Source organism: Panicum virgatum, chromosome 6K, assembly GCF_016808335.1.
Source record: "Panicum virgatum strain AP13 chromosome 6K, P.virgatum_v5, whole genome shotgun sequence".
In the NCBI taxonomy this organism is placed as follows: domain Eukaryota; kingdom Viridiplantae; phylum Streptophyta; class Magnoliopsida; order Poales; family Poaceae; genus Panicum; species Panicum virgatum.
Genome location: NC_053141.1, coordinates 18,432,569 through 18,452,024, shown reverse-complemented (window position 1 = coordinate 18,452,024; position 19,456 = coordinate 18,432,569). Strand labels below are relative to the sequence as shown.

At 44.5% G+C, this 19,456-nt stretch overlaps 3 protein-coding genes across 5 annotated transcripts; 2 read left to right on the top strand and 1 right to left on the bottom strand.

Annotated features, from left to right (window-relative positions):
* The first annotated feature begins 2,655 nt into the window (after positions 1-2,655).
* Positions 2,656-5,397, top strand: LOC120711960. Its single transcript, XM_039997638.1, has 3 exons — positions 2,656-2,904; positions 3,007-3,203; positions 4,890-5,397. The coding sequence occupies exons 1-3, from the start codon at positions 2,791-2,793 to the stop codon at positions 5,176-5,178; spliced, it is 600 nt and encodes a 199-aa protein (XP_039853572.1). The 5' UTR covers positions 2,656-2,790; the 3' UTR covers positions 5,179-5,397.
* Positions 5,398-6,549: 1,152 nt separating this feature from the next.
* Positions 6,550-11,507, top strand: LOC120639122 (tetraspanin-8-like). The gene is made up of 2 exons (XM_039915158.1): positions 6,550-7,062; positions 11,015-11,507. The coding sequence occupies exons 1-2, from the start codon at positions 6,550-6,552 to the stop codon at positions 11,318-11,320; spliced, it is 819 nt and encodes a 272-aa protein (XP_039771092.1). The 3' UTR covers positions 11,321-11,507.
* A 4,731-nt stretch (positions 11,508-16,238) lies between these two features.
* LOC120711959 (transcription factor IBH1-like 1) lies at positions 16,239-18,186 on the bottom strand. Of its 3 annotated transcripts, none has more exons than XM_039997636.1 (2): positions 17,274-18,186; positions 16,239-16,743 (listed from the first exon to the last, which is right to left on the bottom strand). In XM_039997636.1, exon 1 carries the CDS (start codon positions 17,955-17,957, stop codon positions 17,298-17,300), a length of 660 nt encoding a protein of 219 aa, XP_039853570.1. In that variant the 5' UTR covers positions 17,958-18,186; the 3' UTR covers positions 16,239-16,743; positions 17,274-17,297. The 3 variants fall into 3 exon arrangements, with proteins under 3 accessions (XP_039853570.1, XP_039853569.1, XP_039853571.1); XM_039997635.1 differs by having other exon boundaries at positions 16,239-16,747; positions 17,274-18,180; XM_039997637.1 differs by lacking the exon at positions 16,239-16,743 and adding an exon at positions 16,969-17,168.
* Between the last annotated feature and the right edge of the window lie 1,270 nt (positions 18,187-19,456).

Genomic DNA, 19,456 nt, shown 5'->3' with positions numbered 1-19,456 from the left:
TGAGCTACAATTTTTTGACGAAATATGCATGCCTGCATCACCAATGATTTGAACCGCCTAACTCAAACCTCCACCGTATCTTCCTTACCACCACACTACACAGTCACTTGTGACTATATTTGATATGGTATTCTTTTACATTAAATTTGAAATTGATTTGTAGGGGCAGGTGACACTATCACTCGCCCCTGCAAATCTGTTTCTAGGGACCCACCCATAAAAATGTTTTTTTCTATTTTATCTGAAAATTCATTCAAATATTTGCATGTAGAAAAAATAAAAAAAAAGTGAAACTTCTATATTATGGCTACTGTGATATATAGAAACTAAAAAGCATGCCAAGTATATTGTAGTATATATAAAAGTTAAGATTGTGAAAACCATAAACTATGACTTGAGTATATGAGATAATATATAGTTATAGCTATTAGAGAACTTATAATAATTTTTTGGACAAATAAATAACCTTGAATGAAAATGTTATCAACTACAAAGTTTTAGATCATGTCATTCTCACAGCCATGCGTGGATTACTAGTCTAGGAGGTGGGATACTAATCAGTTATATGGTAGGAGTACTAAGGATTATAAGGTAGAGTTTTACTAGTATTACAAAGGAATCATAGTAGAAGTCTGGTTCCTTCTTTACTCACATCTATGCGGTGTGCACAGTCCCATGGGTCTGGATCTGACAACATGGCCATGCTACATAGGTTAAATAGTTAACCTACTAAAGGATTTCGAATCATGGGATGGAGAAAGAGAGGTCAGCTTGGAGCTAGGCCGAACATCGTAAAGCAAAGAGAATACATTTACATGATGTTGTGATGGTTCGTATGATACGATCTTTATGTGCGCATAGGATTTGGCACGTCTTGCAAGAGGCCATTGCTAATTATTGGGCCGAGTAGGAGTACTCGGATCATATCTGTGCACGCATGAACTTATGGGGGTTGCAGGGGCTGGAAGCCTAATGAGGATGAGATCCGAATTAGACAAGACTTAGGAGCACTAATGGGCCTCGGACCCAGAGGCCCATCAGGAGCGACTATATAATGAGGGGTGGGACGTCCAGATTAGGTCAAGCAATCCTGCTTAACCAGCCACCGTGCCTCTCACGTCCACGCCAGGTTACACCCTTGGATCTAGCAGTCCAGTGTGCAACGCTTCTTCCTTACATGTGTGGACACTTTGGAGGTGCTGCATCTATAACACTTGGACCAAATGTTCATAGGACGTGCTACAAGAAGTTCCGCACCCGTGCTTCTTGTGGTAATCTCATAATCTATAATAGCAGTGATCCTGGTTTATGGGGTAGAAATTTTTTGTTTTTGCTATCCATATCCCTACAGTGGTATTAGAGCCGTTGCTATTAAGTTATAGATTCGAAATGTGTGCATATAGAGATATGTATGATGTAGATAAAATCCTAATCTAGATTTGTGCCATTGCTTTGATGGTCGTATAATGATGTACTCCTACCGGTCGGAAATATGCCATCTCGGAGTTATGTGATACTCGTAAACCCAGTCAAAGTAGGTGTAGATCAATGAGATTGGTTGAATCAAAACCTGGGATTAATCATCAGATTCATATGATGCATGGGTAGCCGATTAGACATGCTACCAGGTTGGGGAGGTTGCAAAAACATGCTATTCGGTAAAACAACCATAATTTTTGAATACGAACTTAGATTGAGGCGATTTTTATATAAAAGTTCATCTATAGAAAATTTTGCATATTTTTCTGTCCGTGCACAATTTCTTTTATTCAATGTAATTTTATTTAATTCTATATATGTACATGATCTATGTCCATTGATATTTTAGTCAATTCCATTTTCCGGAAATATAAGGATTTATGAGACTGTTCTAACTCAGAGCATTCTATATCTGATCAAATTAGCATCGATAATGCTCACTATATTCATAAAAGGTATATTTTTATAGTCTGTTTCTATATTGTAATTGTTAATGCTTTTCCTTAAACCTATCAGAGTAAATCCATTAAAAGACAGTCAATAAGACAGTCAATAAGGTCTACTCCCTCGGTTCTCAAATATAAGTTATTCTGGAATTTAAAATTTATCCTCAATATGTCATTCTAGGTTGAGAGTGGACCCAACTATCTTAATTGTGCATCTTTTTGAATCTTTCCCAATAGAAAGATGTGCATGCAACTATGTAAGGGATGATATATATGGAGGAGGTGCACGCTAGTTTAATAAGCACATTCCCAATATTTAATAATTAGAGAAAGAAGAGTTTTTTCTACACAGCCATAATCTGTCCTTAAAAACTATAGAATGACTTCGATTTCAAGACGGAGGAAGTACAAGATAGTCAAAAAGGTAATAAAGAAATAAAAGTGGAAAGTGTCGTTTCTGTCGACAGCGGAGCGTCTGTGGTGACTTTGTCAATCTCGAGAATTTGCCGGCTCAGTCTCTCGGAGGTGCTCATAGGAGTAGGATTGCGTGCGTGTATTTATAAAAATGAGTGTGCGTGCGTGTTTGTGAGGGTCTGCATCTGCACTGTGTTTCTAAAAAAAATTGAATTGCCTAAGAAAACAGCAAAGCGCGAAGAAAAGTACCACGCCGGAGGCCGCACAGGAGACAGCCCACCCTGAAACGCGGATTGATGATATCGGTGGCTGACGAGCGGGCCCCGCTGGACTCTCCACTCCCACTACCATTCCCACTCCCACCACAGCTCTGAAGACTGAGAGTGAAGAGTGAAGAGAGAGACCCTCCGGTTCGGAGCGCCGCCGCCGCCGCCGCCGGAGCTCGAGACCGATGGGCGGCTTCGCCACCTCGCGCCCGGCCTCCATAGGCCTCTGCGCCTTTCTCAGCTTCCTCAACCTCTTCGCCTTCCTCCTCGCCGTGGGCGCCGAGCGCCGCCGCAGCACCGTACGCGCGCCCTGTTTCTCGCCCTTTCTCCCCTCTGCATTTTCCTCCGCGCCCAGCGGTGCGCCCCTCGCTGAGATCTTCGTGCTCGCTCGATGGACGCAGGGGAAGGTGGTGCCGGACGAGTACGACGACCGCTCCTACTGCCTCTACGACACCGACGCCTCCACGGTGTACGGCGTCTCCGCCTTGTTCGTGCTCCTGCTCCAGCAGGCCATCGTCACCGCCGCCACGCGGTGCCTCTGCTTCGGCCCCGCGCTCTCCTCCCGCGGCTGCGCCGTCGCCGCGTTCGTCCTCTCCTGGTGCGTGCCTTAAAACCCTAGGCCCGCGCCTAAGGGTGAACCCCGCATTCTCTGCTTCTTGCTTCGTTCTTTTGTGTGATTGTGGCGTCATGGGATGATGATGAGGGACACGCTTTGTGGATTGCTTGGTGGATTTGGTTCAATTTTGGGTACATTTGGGGCTTGGTTTGGTAATAGGCACGGACGCTTGCGAATTTGAGTGTTCAAATCTGAATCTGTTTGTGCAGTAGCCACTAGCCGTCATGGTTGCCTTTTGGATGCTTGATTTGGACGCATATAGGTCCTATAATTTTTTAAGAGATGAAGGGTAGGAGATTTTGGATGTTTTCGGCAGTGGTTGTTCTTGCCCGGCTAACTGACAGAATTGTTATTCTTTGTATAAGACTCAGACACAACATGCTTCGGTTGAATACTTGCTAGTGGGAGTTCAAGGATGCACTGCATATTTCAATATACTAGAACAACTGTAATGTGCTTATGGATGGAAGGATTGGCGACCTTGGTGTGGTGTCGTTTACCAGTTGGCCCCTTTCATTAATGCAAGGTAGTGGAAGTGCTATGCAGCTTTTGTATGGCCAGCCTTCACAAATGATGAGCAAGTTTGACATAATCATTCAATGATACTGTAAATGTAGTTTCAAAATCCTGCAATGGCTTATACATAACGACCTGATATTTGGTTAATTCAGTCTGCGGATAAGTCCCACTCTGCTTGTTGAATTATATAGACCTGTATGCTAAACTTCCTATGACCCAAATGCTGAATGTTTATATCAGGCATCATATTCCAGTAGAGTGGTTAGCATTTATTGCTGCATCCAAATTTATCTGGATTGCAAATTATCTCCATTTTCCAAGATAGCTTCTTTGCCTAACAGATGCTTTTGATATGTATGCGACATGTCTGTTTATTGTCTGCATATTATTGGCTGCCCTTGGTGTCCATTCAGATAGGTCTTTTTCGTTGCTATATGTGATTCAAGTGCCTGAAATGTGTGAGGATTGTTTAATCTGATATCAAAGGTGCCTTGCCATAGTTGAATTGATAACATGGAGAAATATATTTCAATGTTCAGTATTCAATTGCAATTATTTTCTTGAGAAACTTAATATATCCATTAACATGCATCTCTATGTGGAAACTATGAACTGCCAATCTTCACAACAGTGGTCTTTTTTTTACTCTAATAATCTCTGTCGCTCAAGCCAGATCAACATGATCCTGTTTTATGGTATTTCAGTTCCAGTCAAGTTATGCGCTATTTTTCAGGAGCATTCTTTTCCATAACAAAATATCGTTTACGCCCCAATCCTTTTCTTGTGGGGCCATAGATTGGTGGTGATGCCTGCTGATTAATGACCATTGTTTGTTAATATCCCAAGCTGCTTAGCTAGTGGAACTGAATCTGAGGGTTTTGCCTGACCTCAAAAGTTTCAAAATCTACCTTAATCAAGTTTGTCTGCATCCAGCCAGCCCGTTAAGTCCCTTGAGTCCTTAACTGAGGACATTGAATTTCCATTATTTAGTTTGGTTTGGCAATTTGCCACGTTCTGGATTTCCTGGATGGATCAGATCTAACTTTTGCGTGTCAATATTCATGTTGATGCTGGGTATTATGTGTTCTGAAAGTGCAATTTGGGATGAATTTTTAACCCTTTTCATTGTCGTGTTTTCCTGGTTGCCAGGACAACATTCCTTATAGCGGAAGCTTGCCTCATAGGAGGATCAGTGAGGAATGCAAAACACACCAAATATTTAGGTTACTATATGAAGCACGATTTGGTGTCCTGTGCCACCCTTCGCAAGGGGGTCTTCGCAGCTGCTGCTGCGATGATGCTTATCAACCTCGTGGCGTCCCTTGTCTACTATTGGAGTTACTCAAAAGCTGCAACCGGTGGGTTCATGAAGCACCAAAACGAGGTTGGGGTGGGCATGACGGATTACGGCCTTGACATGGGTGTTTCTGGGCCCTGAGTGAGCTCGCATCTTGTTGCTCTGTCTGTGCACTAGCGCCATATATCTGTTCCTATATCCTGTGCCTGAAGCTCTGTTGTTGCTCTACACTGTGTGAACGACTCCAGAACTGTACTCAAATACGCGTGAAAGTTTGGTAGTGTTATTGTATGGTTCACGAGCTCTCTCTCACTCTCTGTGAAGATGTGGTAGCCTTCAGTATTATTTTTCTGTTGTGCATGGCATGCTTTCTTATGCTCAGAGTTCCTTGCGTCACACATACAGGCTTGCAGTTGTACTTGTACATCACTTTGATGTTCATCGTTTCCACAGCATGGTAGAGGTACTAAATGTCCATTAAATCGTCGATTTGAATGGCATCTATTACACATGTAAGGACCAACTGCAATGGATCTTTATTCACCACCGAAAGGAAGTGCTTTCGTCCTTTTGAGTCTGGGTCATACCGAGCTGAACTGAAGCAAGTTACAGACTTGCAGTGGCATAGCAGGACAGAAACACTTGGAAAAAAAAAATCTTTGGACAGCACACAGCTAGCAGAAACGCGGAGGAAGTGAAGCCGTAACACTTGGCGGCTCCACTTAGCTGTGCGTGTGTTTGGCAGCATGTTTTGAGATTTAGCTAATTTCATGAACTCAACCGCGAAGTATCACTCCTGGTTCTAAGAAATTTATCCTGTAACGGACCTTCACAAATTCATATCAGTGGCAGAAAAAGTTACATCACCTGCAACGGAGTTATTCTTGTGATTGCGAAACTATGGCAAATGGGGCCTTGCAAACCGTGAGAGATGACCCAGTGGTGATGTAATTATAAAAGTAACGGCAAAAGTAGCAAGGATACTCTGGCATTACTTTTTTTTTTAAAAAAAGGAAAATGCTATTCCATTATTAAAAGGTCATATACCTACTAACCTAGGGTGTATCAAATTATTATAAGAAAAGGCTACACAGAAACAACACATGAGACACAATGTTCTATCAAAGGTTCTCCTGGGGAATTTTCCTAGAGGAATCGGATCCTCCAAAGTTATTCTACTTTTCTTCCATTCTGAAGGGGGCCTCAAAGGAGAATGGTTTGGGCCGAAGCTGCTAGCTCCTTGAATTGCTGGGACTGATTTGCTGGTTTGTGCTTCGAGAGGTCAGATTGGGCTTTAGCTTTTAGCCCACATTACCAGTTTTTTGTGAATAGAAACATTCGACGTCCATTAACTTTGAACACGGCCCAGAAGCCTAGCGAACACCCGGTGGTCTCGTTGGGTCGTTGCCCACTTCAACATTTTCCCTCCATCTTCCTCTATAACTACCTCCCCTGTCCCCTCCCCTGCTTCTCCGCACCCTTCTCCTCTGAATCCACCACCGTCCACCGCCAATGGCGCGGCCGCGTTGCAGCAACGCCGTCTTCGCGTCCTTCAACGTCCTCACCCTCCTCCTCGGCGCGGCCGTGCTCGCAGGGGGCATCTACGCCGGCGCGCCCGGCCACCGCGGGGCCACCGACTGCGAGCGCTTCCTCCGCGCGCCGGCGCTCATCCTCGGCGCGGCCATCGTGGTCGTCTCCGCGGCCGGCATCGCGGGCGCCTGCTGCCGCGTTTCGCTCCTCCTCTGGCTCTACCTCCTCCTCGCGGCGCTGCTCATCCTCGCCGCGCTCTGCTTCGCCGCCTTCGCGCTCGCCGTCACCAACGCCGGCGCCGGGCGGGCCGTGTCGGGGAGAGGGTTCAAGGAGTACCGGCTCGGGGACTACTCCAGCTGGCTCCGGCGGAGGGTGGAGGACGGCCGCACATGGGGAAGGATCAGGAGCTGCCTCGCGGAGGCCCGCGTGTGCCGGAGCCTGCAGAGAAACCGGACGTTCGACGAGTTCGTCAACGACCACCTCTCGCCGGTGCAGGTTTGCAATTGGCTTTGCCACTTCTTTTTGGATGAAAAAAGGATTCCTTTTGCTATAATATGCTTAGACTAGCATAGTGCCCGTGCGTTGCTATGCCTACGGGTAATAATATAATAGACATATATAATACTATTAACTTTTTGTTTCATGGTCAGATAGTTTTGCATACCGGTCTCTTTCTTGCTTCCTCTTATGTTCTTTAGGATGTGTGAGTGATGGTTGGTCACCGGATATCATGGGCCCACTATCATTGCTAATGTTGTCGTCATCTGAAAAATAGTATTATTCATTTTTAGTTGGAATATGAGGTGGAATAAACATTTGTAGAAGATAATTGATTAATATTACTTGTGTTGGTGGTGGTGCTTTGGTCATTTATTTGAGTGTGTTTCTCATATCCGTTCGAAGAAGCCATCTGCAAGAAATATGTGTCAGTTCTAGTTCAAATTTAGATGTGATAATGAAATGAGATACCCAACGATGCACCACAAAAGTGTGAATAGATTCATGTAGCAAAGTTATTTGGAAATTCCATATAGGGACCCAATATGTGAACCGATGGATGAAAAATACAAATAAGAAGCTATCTTATTGGCAGGACTTTTAGATTAAACCAAGCACACATAAAAATGCGCATGGATCAATCACAAATTTAATGTTTGTATGCTATTTTGAGCTTTTTTCAGAAAGATACATTGTGTATAGAGTATAACCCTATCGGAATGACTGCATTGTAATTTTGTATTTTATTTCACATCCTTATTGCCTACTGAAAGGACCTTTTGTTAAAAATATCTTTGGGAAAGGCTGGGGCTATAAAAATGCCAATGAAAAAAAATCTCTCCTATTACTCTGACAGGCTTCTCCCGTGCGTGATTTCTCTCGTATCGATCTGGATCTTTCCTCTCTCTTTGGTCTCCTTTTTTCTAGCGGACGATGTGAAGAGGCACATGCAGCATAGGAGAACGACGTGGCAACGAGGGGCATGGCATTGCGCCCGGCAGCTTGCACAGCTTTGCAGGCCACACGTGGATCTATGCATGGAGTGACACAGCATGACGGCAGCAAAGATCGCGGTGGTGCTTGCGAGTAACGATTGATGAGCAAATGAATCGATGATGACGCAGAGGAGGCTGGTTAGCTCATTTTTTATTTGACATGATCCGGAGTAGGATGCGCCTCTCTAGTCTCTAGCCAACTGCCCTGGTGAGTAGAGCTGAAAGCCTGAAACCTTGATCCCTCCACGAAGACGGCATCCTCACTCACCAACAGCATCAAACTATTTTTCGGTTGCGGCCAGTGAGCTCGTCGCTGGTCTGTGCTGTGTGGAAGCAGAGCGAGAGAGAAGATGGGGCTGGATGGGAAGCTTCGTCACCTCAATTAGAGCTTAGCGTCGACTTCTTAAAGGAGAGGGTATCGATTGATGATGGCAGCGATTACTATGGGCAGCAATGGTGATTCATTAAGGCTAGGCAGGGAAGCGTGGACTCGTTTTATATCCACGTGGGCGGTGTTCGAGTCCGGCTCGACTTGCCTTATGGTGCGCGGGATCCTATCGGTGTCCACGGGAACGGACGAACTAAAGGCAGAACCACGAGACGGACGAACCAAAGGCAGAACGTATGAAGGATTGCTTCCGTGTTTTAGAAATAGGTATAGATTAATCGTTCACATAATTCTGACTTTGCACTGGTGGAGCAATGGGCTGCTTTACTGATATGCTAACTGTGGTTTTGAGTCCACTAGATGGCAAAAGTAGCTTTAAGGCTGAGTTCTTGAACAGGTTGCTACTCTACTTCATTGATGGAAGAAAATTTTGGTTGCTGTGGTTGTAATCTTTTGTGGACTGTTCTGTGATATTTTGTTCTGCAAGGAATAAGTTCTTCAGTTGCGTATGTCAATGTTACCTAAGGCATGGATCCTAGAGTCAATAGGACATCTTACCTGAACTGCTCTTAGATATTTTTTTGAAAAATAAATGCTTTCTTGACCTGTTCTAGTGATCCATTGGATTGGTAAAGTTACTTATTTTGATCAAGTGTTGTTTACACCAGAAAGAAAGCTACTCCATTGTAGACAAAACGCAGCTTGGTGACAGCATGGTGAACTATTTTATGCTGTAGCTATGATCTCATATTTCTAAACTACGTGTTGTCTTTTTTGACCTGCTCGAGAAAGTTACATGTTTTTTCCTTGAAAGAATGCAGGACCTGATATTTATGTTTTTTCCTTCTTTACATGCACAGTATTGTTTTCAGTTTTGTGAACACAACTGTTACACTGTTAAATTTATTCTTCCAACTTTTCTCCCACAATTTTTTCCATTTCCTTCAATACTCTAGTACTCCTGCTTGTATCGTCTAATTGTTAATGTCCACCTAATTTCTAGGTGAACTGAAATCATTTGACCCAGTGCACTACAAGAAATAGCTACATTATTACGGGGCACATGCATAAATAAATAAATGCACATGCGCCGGGGTTCGAACTCATGACTTGTGGCCTCGCGTGTAGTATCATCTACCATCTCACCCACACAGCATATGTGAGTGCATTGAAAATGTTATCCTTTTGAAGTAACCAGGATGTACCATTTAGTACCGAGCCATGACCATTTAGTACCGGGCCATAACACCACCCGGTACTAAATGTCATCATTTAGTACCGGGTGGTGTTATGGCCCGGTACTAAATAGTTGGAGGGGCCAGGAGCTATTTAGTACCGGGTTGTAACACTAACCGGTACTAAATGATGAAATTTAGTACCGGGTGGTGTTAAAAACCGGTACTAAATGGCTCCGGGGGGTACTGTGCTGTAGAACCGGTACTAAATTGATATTAGTACCGGATTTATAGCAACCGGTACTAAATAGAGGTGAACTGAAATCATTTGACCCAGTGAAGATAACCTATATGGAGAAAAACCATGGTCCAGATAGTATAGACCTTAATATCAGTAAACAACTTTGAAAATCACAATATGTTGCCTTCAAATGTATGTGCGAGATGATGAAAGCACTAAATTTAATTTGAGATGTACAGAAATGTCAAGGATGTTAGACTAGCCACAGCGGTGGCTTCCATCGATGCTTGAATCTGGAGAGAGTGTTGGGGCATCGAGTCAACCACTGCAGCACCGATGCTTGGGTAAAAGTTTTTTTTGCCATCGAGGCTCCTTCCCTCCCCGGTGCTTACCCGTGCGTTGAGGAGAGAGAGAGAGAGGGAGAGTAAAAGGAATATTTGTGTCAGTAAAAGGAGAGAGAGAGAGGGAGAGTCGGCCACTGCACGGTTTGAACCTCGATGCCTGAAACACGAGTCTGATTTGGAGCCGATGCCCACCACTGTGGCTAGTCTTATAGAACCGGGAACTAGAGTAACCAAGTTAGAACCTCTCCCCCGGCATCACTCGATGTGATATTTAGCTATCATCAAGACTTCATCAAAGTCTTGTGCACAATGGCTAGATGATGACCAGGACAAGCCAGCTATCCACATCGTAGGATTTTCATCAGCATTAACAACTCTTGTAAACTAATGCAAACTTGCTATTAGAAGATGGTGATAGCGAGTTGGCAACCGTGAGTTCTACAATCTACATATATTGATTTGGTCTTAGATGTGCACTTGAAAGAGCATGTGTCTACACTCTACATGTGCTTTCTCACAAACAGTTATCATATTTGCAAGTTGCAGTGCATTACAAAAAAAAAGGGTCAAGTATACACACTTTGACTTAGCCGCAATCATGAATATGCCAAAAAAATCTGGTCATTTGTGTTCTTGCAAAACTTAGAATCCTTTTCCAGATATATATCATGAAATTAACATGTTTCCATTCAGATTTTAATAAACTTGGTTCGTTCCCATTTAGTTTAACAAAGAAATGTAAATAAATCAGGATGATTTGAGCTTAATGGCAATGTGAACTGAACTTGTTCAACTTCAATTTGCAGTCTGGATGCTGCAAGCCCCCAACTGAATGCAACTTCACATACCTGAACGAGACCTATTGGACGAAGCCCGCTAGCCCCAGCAATTCGTCCAACCCTGACTGCAATACCTGGTCAAATGACCAGTCGGAGCTCTGCTATGGCTGCCAGTCTTGCAAGGCCGGCGTTCTGGGGAACCTCAAGAACAGCTGGAAGAAGATTGCCATTATCAATGCTGCGTTTATCATGCTCCTCATCGTCGTCTACTCCCTTGGGTGCTGCATGCTTCGGAACAACCGGCGGCACAAGTACACGCTGGTTGGGAAGTAGATGGAGTCTAGGTTGGATCTTCTGAAGATGTGTGCCATGTATATGTGTTCTCTTGTTTCCCATGTAATTGCTTCTGATGGTTTTATGGAAGATGTTATTCGATGAGTCTTCCATGTAACGGTTAGCATATGTGCCATGGTTCATGGTGGGGTTATTGTCTATATCATATAAGTGAGAATAACATGGATTGGAGCCATGGATTTTGGATATGCAATTTATTCAAGTAACAATTTTTTTCTTGAAATTTCTGATTGACAGAAACAGAGTAGGTCACCAAAAAACAAGAAACAGAGTACTACTATGAAACTTCTTTGCAGGGAAATAACACTGTGATCAGACTATGATAACTGGAATTAAGATTGTGGAATTTCGAGGCTTTTGTTACAACCAAAATTTGTTGGATATTCTGCAGGCATTATAATACCTACGAGACTTAGGAATCCTAGATCACTAGTAGCAACTAAAAGGACCAACTGGAATTGGTGAATAGAAAGGGTCTATCCTTTTCATAAACCTACTAAGTGCTGAGGTCTGAGGATATAGGTATATGCTTTCCTGCAGAGCCAACACGTGAATGATTATCGTTCATAGCTTTGCTTTGACCAATCTTGAGTATTTGGTGTCCCACAGTTTCTGAACTTCAAAGAGGAACAGTAAGGTCTAGCTTCAGATTATGACCTATTATTCCTCTTCCTTACCAATTTAAATATAACAATAGCCAAATCCAGCTTTTCTGATGAATGATTTAGACCAACCAACAGTTTTCTTACCCAGCTGTGTACTCTCACAAATCTTGAAATATGCACGGTTGTCGGCATTACTCTGGTGTCAACATTGGTGACGTTTCTTGATGTCATTACCTCTCTGGAGGCGATGTCAATATCTCCCCGCATGCATACGCTAGGTGGAGATTTATGCGAAAGATTTAATGAGCAATAGATAATCTGGACATCAATTTTCTAAGCAAACGAAAGATGTGGAGTTATGCTGCGTGAATACATTTCAAGGTTGAAGCGGGGACGAAGAAGAAGATTGAAGCTTAGTCTTCTTATTTTCTTTCCTTGTTTTATAGCTGTTTTTCTTGTGTTTGTGAAATCTCTTATTGAGGTTTAGAGTTTAAGAACTCTTGTAACTCTTTTGGTTGTAGTCATTCTCGCGTGAATAATCAAGATTAGAACTTTTTCCATAATCTAAAAAAATGCACAGTTGTGCAAACTTTGGATGGATAAGATATTGCACATATGCTCCCTCGTATAGTGCATCTGATTATGTGAAGGCACATTAATCCATATTTCAGAACGTACACCTTCACGAATATGCTCTGCTGGTTTTAGTTCATTGTTTAGGGTGTTAAATAATTGTCTACTTACCAGAGTAAGGATTAGGACGGGCATGAGAGTCTGTAAAAAAATTCATTTTTTTAATTAGAAAAATGCCAAGGACTAAAGAGCCAAAGCCGCCAAAGGTGCTCACGGTGGAGTGCTCTCGCCAAGGTTCGAACCCTGGGTGACGCGCCTTTGTGCTTTAGGAGTTTCTCTTGGAGTTTTCTAATTTTTTAAAAAAGTGCCAAGGCCCAATCGAGATGAGCCAGTAATCCATGTGTGGCTATGTATTGTGGAACAGATATATAGGCAATTGACAGTTTCCATTATTTTTTTAAACAAATCAAGCAAGAGAGCTCCCGATTATATTAATAAGAAGGAAGGTCCAAAGTGGATAAGCAACACTACAGGAAGGATTTACAACTTAAGTTAGTAGCTGCGAACAACTAAAACTCTACCAAAAATAACTAGACAGCGACACTTCTTTGGGCTATTTCTTCTTTTCTTGCTTTGCTAGGGCTTTGTACTTCATTCTTGGGACCTAATATGGTTCACTTGATGCACTTGTTAGTCCCATGATCATGTTTGTGTTCAATCATCAAAATCACAAACTATGGCCTAATTGGGCGATGTTCCTTACAATCTCCTCCTTTTTGGTGATTGATGACAACACAATCAAAACAAGTATAAATTTACAAGAATTGATAAATTAAACCACTTACACTTACTTGGATGCTTACCGCCATCCATTCTTGATTTGGCCTCCCCCTACATTCATGATTACCCCTTTTGTTTATTTCTCCCGTATATTTGCAACTTCTCCCCATATGTTGACTTGATTCACTCGACGTTTCTTCCCCTCCCTTTTGGAATCAAATCACCTAAAAAGGTCTTGCAAAAAAAATATAGCTCAAAGGGAAAAGTTAACAGCCAAGAAAGTTGGCTTCATGAATCATGATCTAATTCGTATGATATCAATGAAGACACCACTTGAAAATACTAAGGTGGATCACAAAATCATGAAACTAGCATGACATGAGTAAAGCTTTCCACAAAGTATTTGCACGAAATAATAAGGGTTTTTTTATCTAAGCCATTACAATTCTTCAAGTTTGGAGAAATGCCATTACAATTCGGGTATTAGGAGAGATGCCATTACAATTTTTGGTCTCTCTGATCTGTGCCATTTTCTACGTATGGAAGGAGCTTGGGCCCACTGCTAGGCCCGTATACAGGCATAGAAGGCCGCGGCGTTAACTCTCCGTGCCGCCGGTTGCTTTCCTCAGCTCCGACGGTCGACAGCTCTCTTACTCGCCGCTCACTTCTCCCTCTCTGTTCACCACCGGCGCCAAATCAAGCACCGCCGCAGCCATCGCCGGAGGAGGTCCTACAGCTGCGACAGCGAGCTGCAGATCTGCGGCGTCTGCTTTGATAGAAGGAGATGGTAGGGGATCTTCGACCGCGGACCTGAGCCACGCGGCCTCGGCCACGCGCGCGACCGCCGCGTTGCCGGCCAAGACGGGCGCCTGGCCGGCGGGGGCAGCGGCAGCTGGTCCTGCCGCTGGCGCCTCTGGTCTTTGGTCTGCTCCATGCCCAGGAAGCTGCGGAACCACCGCGCCACCTTGCCCATCGCCGGACTTGTGGGCGGGTGGTCGCTGGTGGAGTGAGAAGGACACACGAGTGAGGTGACAGTAGTTAGAGGAGGAGCCGAGTTTTGGATAAGAGAGGGAAAATGGAAGGAAGTGTGCGAGTGCCACATCTTCTTCCCCACCACTCTCCTCAAGCTCGCTCATTTGCTGGCCACCTCCCGTCCATTTCCACCGGTCGAGCTTCTTCTAGCTGCCTGGTGCAGATTTGGGTTGGCCTGCGTGGACAGGCGGCGAGCGAGCCATGGAGATGGCCGGCGTGGCGACCGCAGCGGACAACCCGGGGGCGGCGGCGGCGCGGCCGAGCCGGTACGAGTCGCAGACGTTCGGGGAGACCTGCGCAACCACCGGCCGCCGCTGGAGCTGGCTGGGTGCAGCGGCGCGCAGTGCTCGAATTCCTCCCCTACCTGGACCAGTTCGAAGGTGCACGCGCCGGGTGCCCCTTCTTCGGCCACCCGTCCCCGCCGGCGCCGTGCCCGTGCCCGTGCCCGTGCCCGCTCAAGTAGGCGTGGTGCAGCCTGGACGTGCTCGTCGGCCACCTCCGCACCGCCTTCGAGGAGCACAGTGTCCGGCCGCAGATCCGCAGCTCGCCGTCGCGGCTGCGGTGGCCGGGCCTCCGGCGATGGCTACGGCGGTGCTTGATTTGGCGCCAGTGGGAAACAGACAGGGAGAGGTGAGAGGCTGAGGAAAGCAAACGGGCGGCACGGAGAGTTAACGCCGTGGCTTGCTCTGCTCGTATACGGGCCTGACAGTGGACCCGAGTTCCTTCTATAGTAGAAAATGGCACAGATCAGAGAGACCAAAAATTGTAATGGCATCTCTCCTAATACCCGAATTATAATGGCATTTCTCCAAACTTGAAGAATTGTAATGGCTTAGATCCAAAAAACCCAAATAATAATGTGGAAATCAAGTGCACAACTAGACATTTGAACAAGAAAACTTTGGTCTAATGGGGCCGTGTTCCTTACACTCTGCTACTAGGTCCCAGAAGGCACAACCTTTTGAACTCATCAAAAACTTGTGGAGGTCTGGCGGCAACAACTCCTTTAGGCAATTTGCATAGTCTTGACAGTTTCTATTCAACAATTTCAGTATTATCGTTCTGACAAATAAGTTGCTGAAGTAAACTATTGAGTTTGTTACAGCTGATTCATAGAAATGTCGGTGTCGTGAATTGTTCTTAAACATAGTGTCCTGAATTGTTCTTGGGCATTTGATTGTGCATTTCCAAAAAAGGATTTGCTACTCAAAACCAAACCTGCTCAGTGTTCTGTTGGCAATATCACTGCACGAAATAGGAAGTATAGACTGGGGGTACTAGTGACTGTTCGTTGGATTGAATCATTGCTCAGAATCTCAGTGGTGTGTACAAATAAGTTGCAATAGTGCTGTCGAATCCTAGGTCTCTAGATGCAAGACAGTTACAATTGTCATAATTGGGTTCAACCTTTTCATACGCCTACTGAAAGTATTCATAATTAATACACAACTATTTTACACTATGTGTCTTGCTTGTTTTCTTGATCCCAATGTTAAACTGGATTTCAGTGTCGCACAGTTTTCTGAACCTGAAAAGCCAGCAGTGAGAATAAACGAAGCTTAAAGACATAGGGCACTGCTTAAGTGCTTATTCCTAGTTCTAGGCTGACTAGAATAGCTTATCCGGGCAATCTGAAGTCGGTCTCACAAAACATTAAGCCAAAGCTGCAAATTTAGCTCCTTAGCTACGTTATCATACTGAAATGAGAAGGATGTAACTACGCCATTTTTTTTCGCGACCGTGCCTGAGCACGTTTTTCATTAAGAAGGTAACTACGCCACCTTATACATGACATTAGTTGTTTAGGGTAGTGACATGTCAGTATGTCACTAAAGGCTACAATTCAACAATCTGTTTACGCGACTCGTACTCTCGTGCCTGGTCATGTTATAAAGGAAGACAATAAATTAGCTTGGCCAACACCGTCTTTTTTATTTTCAGTACATACAGACCACTGATATCGTGTCATATGCCAACATACAGAAACAAAGCCTTCATAAAGATCCCCATTTCATCAAGATTGAAGACTCGACGAACAGATTTTTCGATCACCGAAAAGGGAAAAAATGGTAGTTACTTAAACACCAAAACTTCTTTCACAAAATGGACAATGGCTTTGTTCGTCCTAACAGCTCTCAGCTAGGAGATGCACCTATTAAAACCAAGGCCCATCTTGGCCCTGACATGTACTTGCACAATAGTTACACCGGTAGTACCACTCGTACTAGTAGCTGGCTATAGTAAGTTGGGTCCCTGAGACATCATCCCTGATTGGAGCTCTCCCATCCAGACGGCTTCAGTTGCGGTCCTTGCTTTTTGTGCATGCATGAGCAGTCTGGTGGTAGAGGATTTTCATTGAATCCTCCCACACCTCTCATGCAGGTCTGCAGATGTGCAGTCTCGCAGTTGCTGCTGCCTGCCATGAACAGTAAAATGTTACTGAATGACAAGTGAGTATTTTTGGGAAATTGTTTGTCATGGCGATGTTCTTCCGTATTCAGAGTAAAATTAAAAAGATGCATCTATGAAAATTAATATGTAGTATCTTGAAGTTGCATATAATATCATTCATTTCCATTGGAAAGCAAAGGCATTAACTTTTCTATTTTCGAAAGAAAAAGTTGTATGAGATGGAAGTGGAAGGAGAGCTAAATGTTCAGAGCAATGCCTTATGGAGTGTACCACAGATGCAGCATCACACTAGTGTAAAAGAAGAGAGACGTTTCAGTCACTGACAGGAGGGTACAGGGTACAGTACGAATTATTAGTAACTCTCAGTTAAATTCAACTCCAATTAAAAATCCTGAATAGCTCGAAAACTTTCAGGTGCGCCAAACCTAAAAATGAATAAAGGAATCAAGAACTTACATATAGGTTAAACTAGATCAAACACCATACAAAGCAATTACAAGAAGACAAAAGATAACACGAAAGCCACTTACCCTGAGATGAGATCACTGGCCTCATCAACCCAGGTTGGGACAGGATCCTTTGCACAGGCATTGCATGAGCTCCACCTGTGTCTTCAGGCACACGACGTAGTCCAGCGTCTCGCTCAGCAGGGAGAGGCCCCGCAGCGCCTCCCCTCCGGGCACCAGGCTCCTCAGCACCTGCAGCCTCGCCTTCACCATCCTCTTGGCCGCCGCCATTGCGCTGCATCTGCCGGCCCCACCGCTCGCTGCCGCCGCCGCCATTGCGCTGCATCTGCCGGCCCCACCGCTCGCTGCCGCCGCCGCCGCCGCCGCCGCCGCCAGCAAGCTCCTCCTCTTCCTCCCGGCGCTGCCGCTGCACACGCGGCGCGACCTCCGCACGATCCTCCTGCTCCGCGCCTCCTTCCTGCTCCTCGCCGCGGCCGCGGCCGCGGCCATCTCGTAGCCGGCGCCGCCCATGATGCGGCGCATGAGCGCCTCGTTGCGCCGCTCCGCCGCGTGCCTGGCGACGAGGGCGCGCGCCCACGTGCGCGGCGCCGCGCGGGCGGACGCCAGCGCCATGGCCACGTCGGAGGAGAGCCGCACGGCATCGCGGCGCTCCCGGAGGCCCATGGACTTGGACGCCTGGCCGGCCGCCCGCAGGCTCACCAGGAGCTGCGCCATGAAGGCCTTCCTGAACTTCCTCGGGGCATGCATTGGTGTCCCCCACGCAAGGAACAAGAAATTAGCTAGCTTCCCTTGCTTGCTCGATTGTTTTTTGGAAGGAAATGGAAGGAGATGAAGAGGAGAGGAGGAAGGTGATGGGTTTGTGTTGTTGTAGGAGCTGCAAGGGGAGAGGGGTTTATGTGAATATAAAGCAGGTAGCTATGTGTGCCCAAGAAAGTTGCATGTGGCCTTGCTCAGCTGCTATTCATTGTGCAGCGTGCAGGGTATATTGTTCTTGTTTGAACCATCCATTTGGATTTAGTAAAAGAAAGAGCCCTGTTAATTGGGACATACGCATTGTACTGTTTCCTTTTTTTTATCTGCCTCAACAATGAGTAAATTCGACTAGGGCCCTATTTAGATGCGAATACTTTTGGACGTAAAGTACTATAGCACTTTCATTTGTATTTGGTAATTATTATCCCGTCATTGGTTAATTAGGCTCAAAAGATTCGTTTCGCAAATTATAGACAAACTGTGTAATTAGTTATTTTATTTAGCTACATTTAATACTTCATGCATGCATTGAAACATTTGATGTGATGGGGAATCTTGTAAAGTTTTGGAATTTTGAAGGCAACTAAACAAGGCCTAGATGTTGTACTTACTTACATGATCAGATAATGAGTTATTTGTATGAAATAAATTATTAATTAGGTAAATATTACTTTCAGGTGATTACAAATATGAATGCTTTGATTTTTAAACCTGGTAGAGAATAAAAATTAGATTCTTAAAGTATCGTAGGATGAGACCTTTCAAAATACCAGTCTTGGATAATATGCTCATCCTTTTCATTACAGAACTTTTGATTGGGGTAGTAATTATTTTCATAAGTCAGTGTGTATTCTGTTTCAACAAAGTAAAAATAATAATGGTATGCACAAAGAGAAAAATATCTTAGACAGATAGAGGGACCCCCCATCTCGAACGGTCTTTTTAACCGTCAAAAGCAGTTATGTAACTTCCACTGGAGTGTGCATTTTTTTTCCAAGTTTTTATATTCACTATTAAATAAACTTAGTGAGTAAGAAACAAAAGGTGTGAATATGAAAGATGGTATGGGAAAAGGAAAAGAAGAGGAGAAAGAGTACACTTTCTGGAGGGGACAGCATGTTAGAAGAGGGTTGGGACTTGGGAAGAGGGAAGGGGATGGGCTGCAGACCATGCACATGCCTGCACATGCTGGACCAGCCCCACTTGGACCGTAATAACATCCAAATAGTCCTCACAAATCAATGCTAAATATTGTTTCCGGAGAAACGGAGGACGTGTCCATTCGCCAAAGCAAACTGACTAAGCAAGCCTTTTATTAGGCGATTCTTTTTTTCCTGGATCAAAGTAGCAATGTATTTCCATATAAAATTAAAGGATCATTATCAACTTTAGACGATTATTGTAACGTTAATTTCAGCATATTGTAGTTGCGGCTTTTATACTTGGTATCGTTACGATGCACACACAGCTAGATAACTGACTTCTAGTACTAG

Coding starts and splice junctions, on each gene's coding strand:
- LOC120711960 (XM_039997638.1), top strand. CDS start 2,791: ATGGGCGGCTTCGCCACCTCGCGCCCGGCCTCCATAGGCCTCTGCGCC. Junction 2,905..3,006: donor CCGAGCGCCGCCGCAGCACC/GTACGCGCGCCC, acceptor CGATGGACGCAG/GGGAAGGTGGTGCCGGACGA. Junction 3,204..4,889: donor GCCGCGTTCGTCCTCTCCTG/GTGCGTGCCTTA, acceptor CCTGGTTGCCAG/GACAACATTCCTTATAGCGG.
- LOC120639122 (XM_039915158.1), top strand. CDS start 6,550: ATGGCGCGGCCGCGTTGCAGCAACGCCGTCTTCGCGTCCTTCAACGTC. Junction 7,063..11,014: donor ACCACCTCTCGCCGGTGCAG/GTTTGCAATTGG, acceptor TTCAATTTGCAG/TCTGGATGCTGCAAGCCCCC.
- LOC120711959 (XM_039997636.1), bottom strand. CDS start 17,957: ATGCATGCCCCGAGGAAGTTCAGGAAGGCCTTCATGGCGCAGCTCCTG.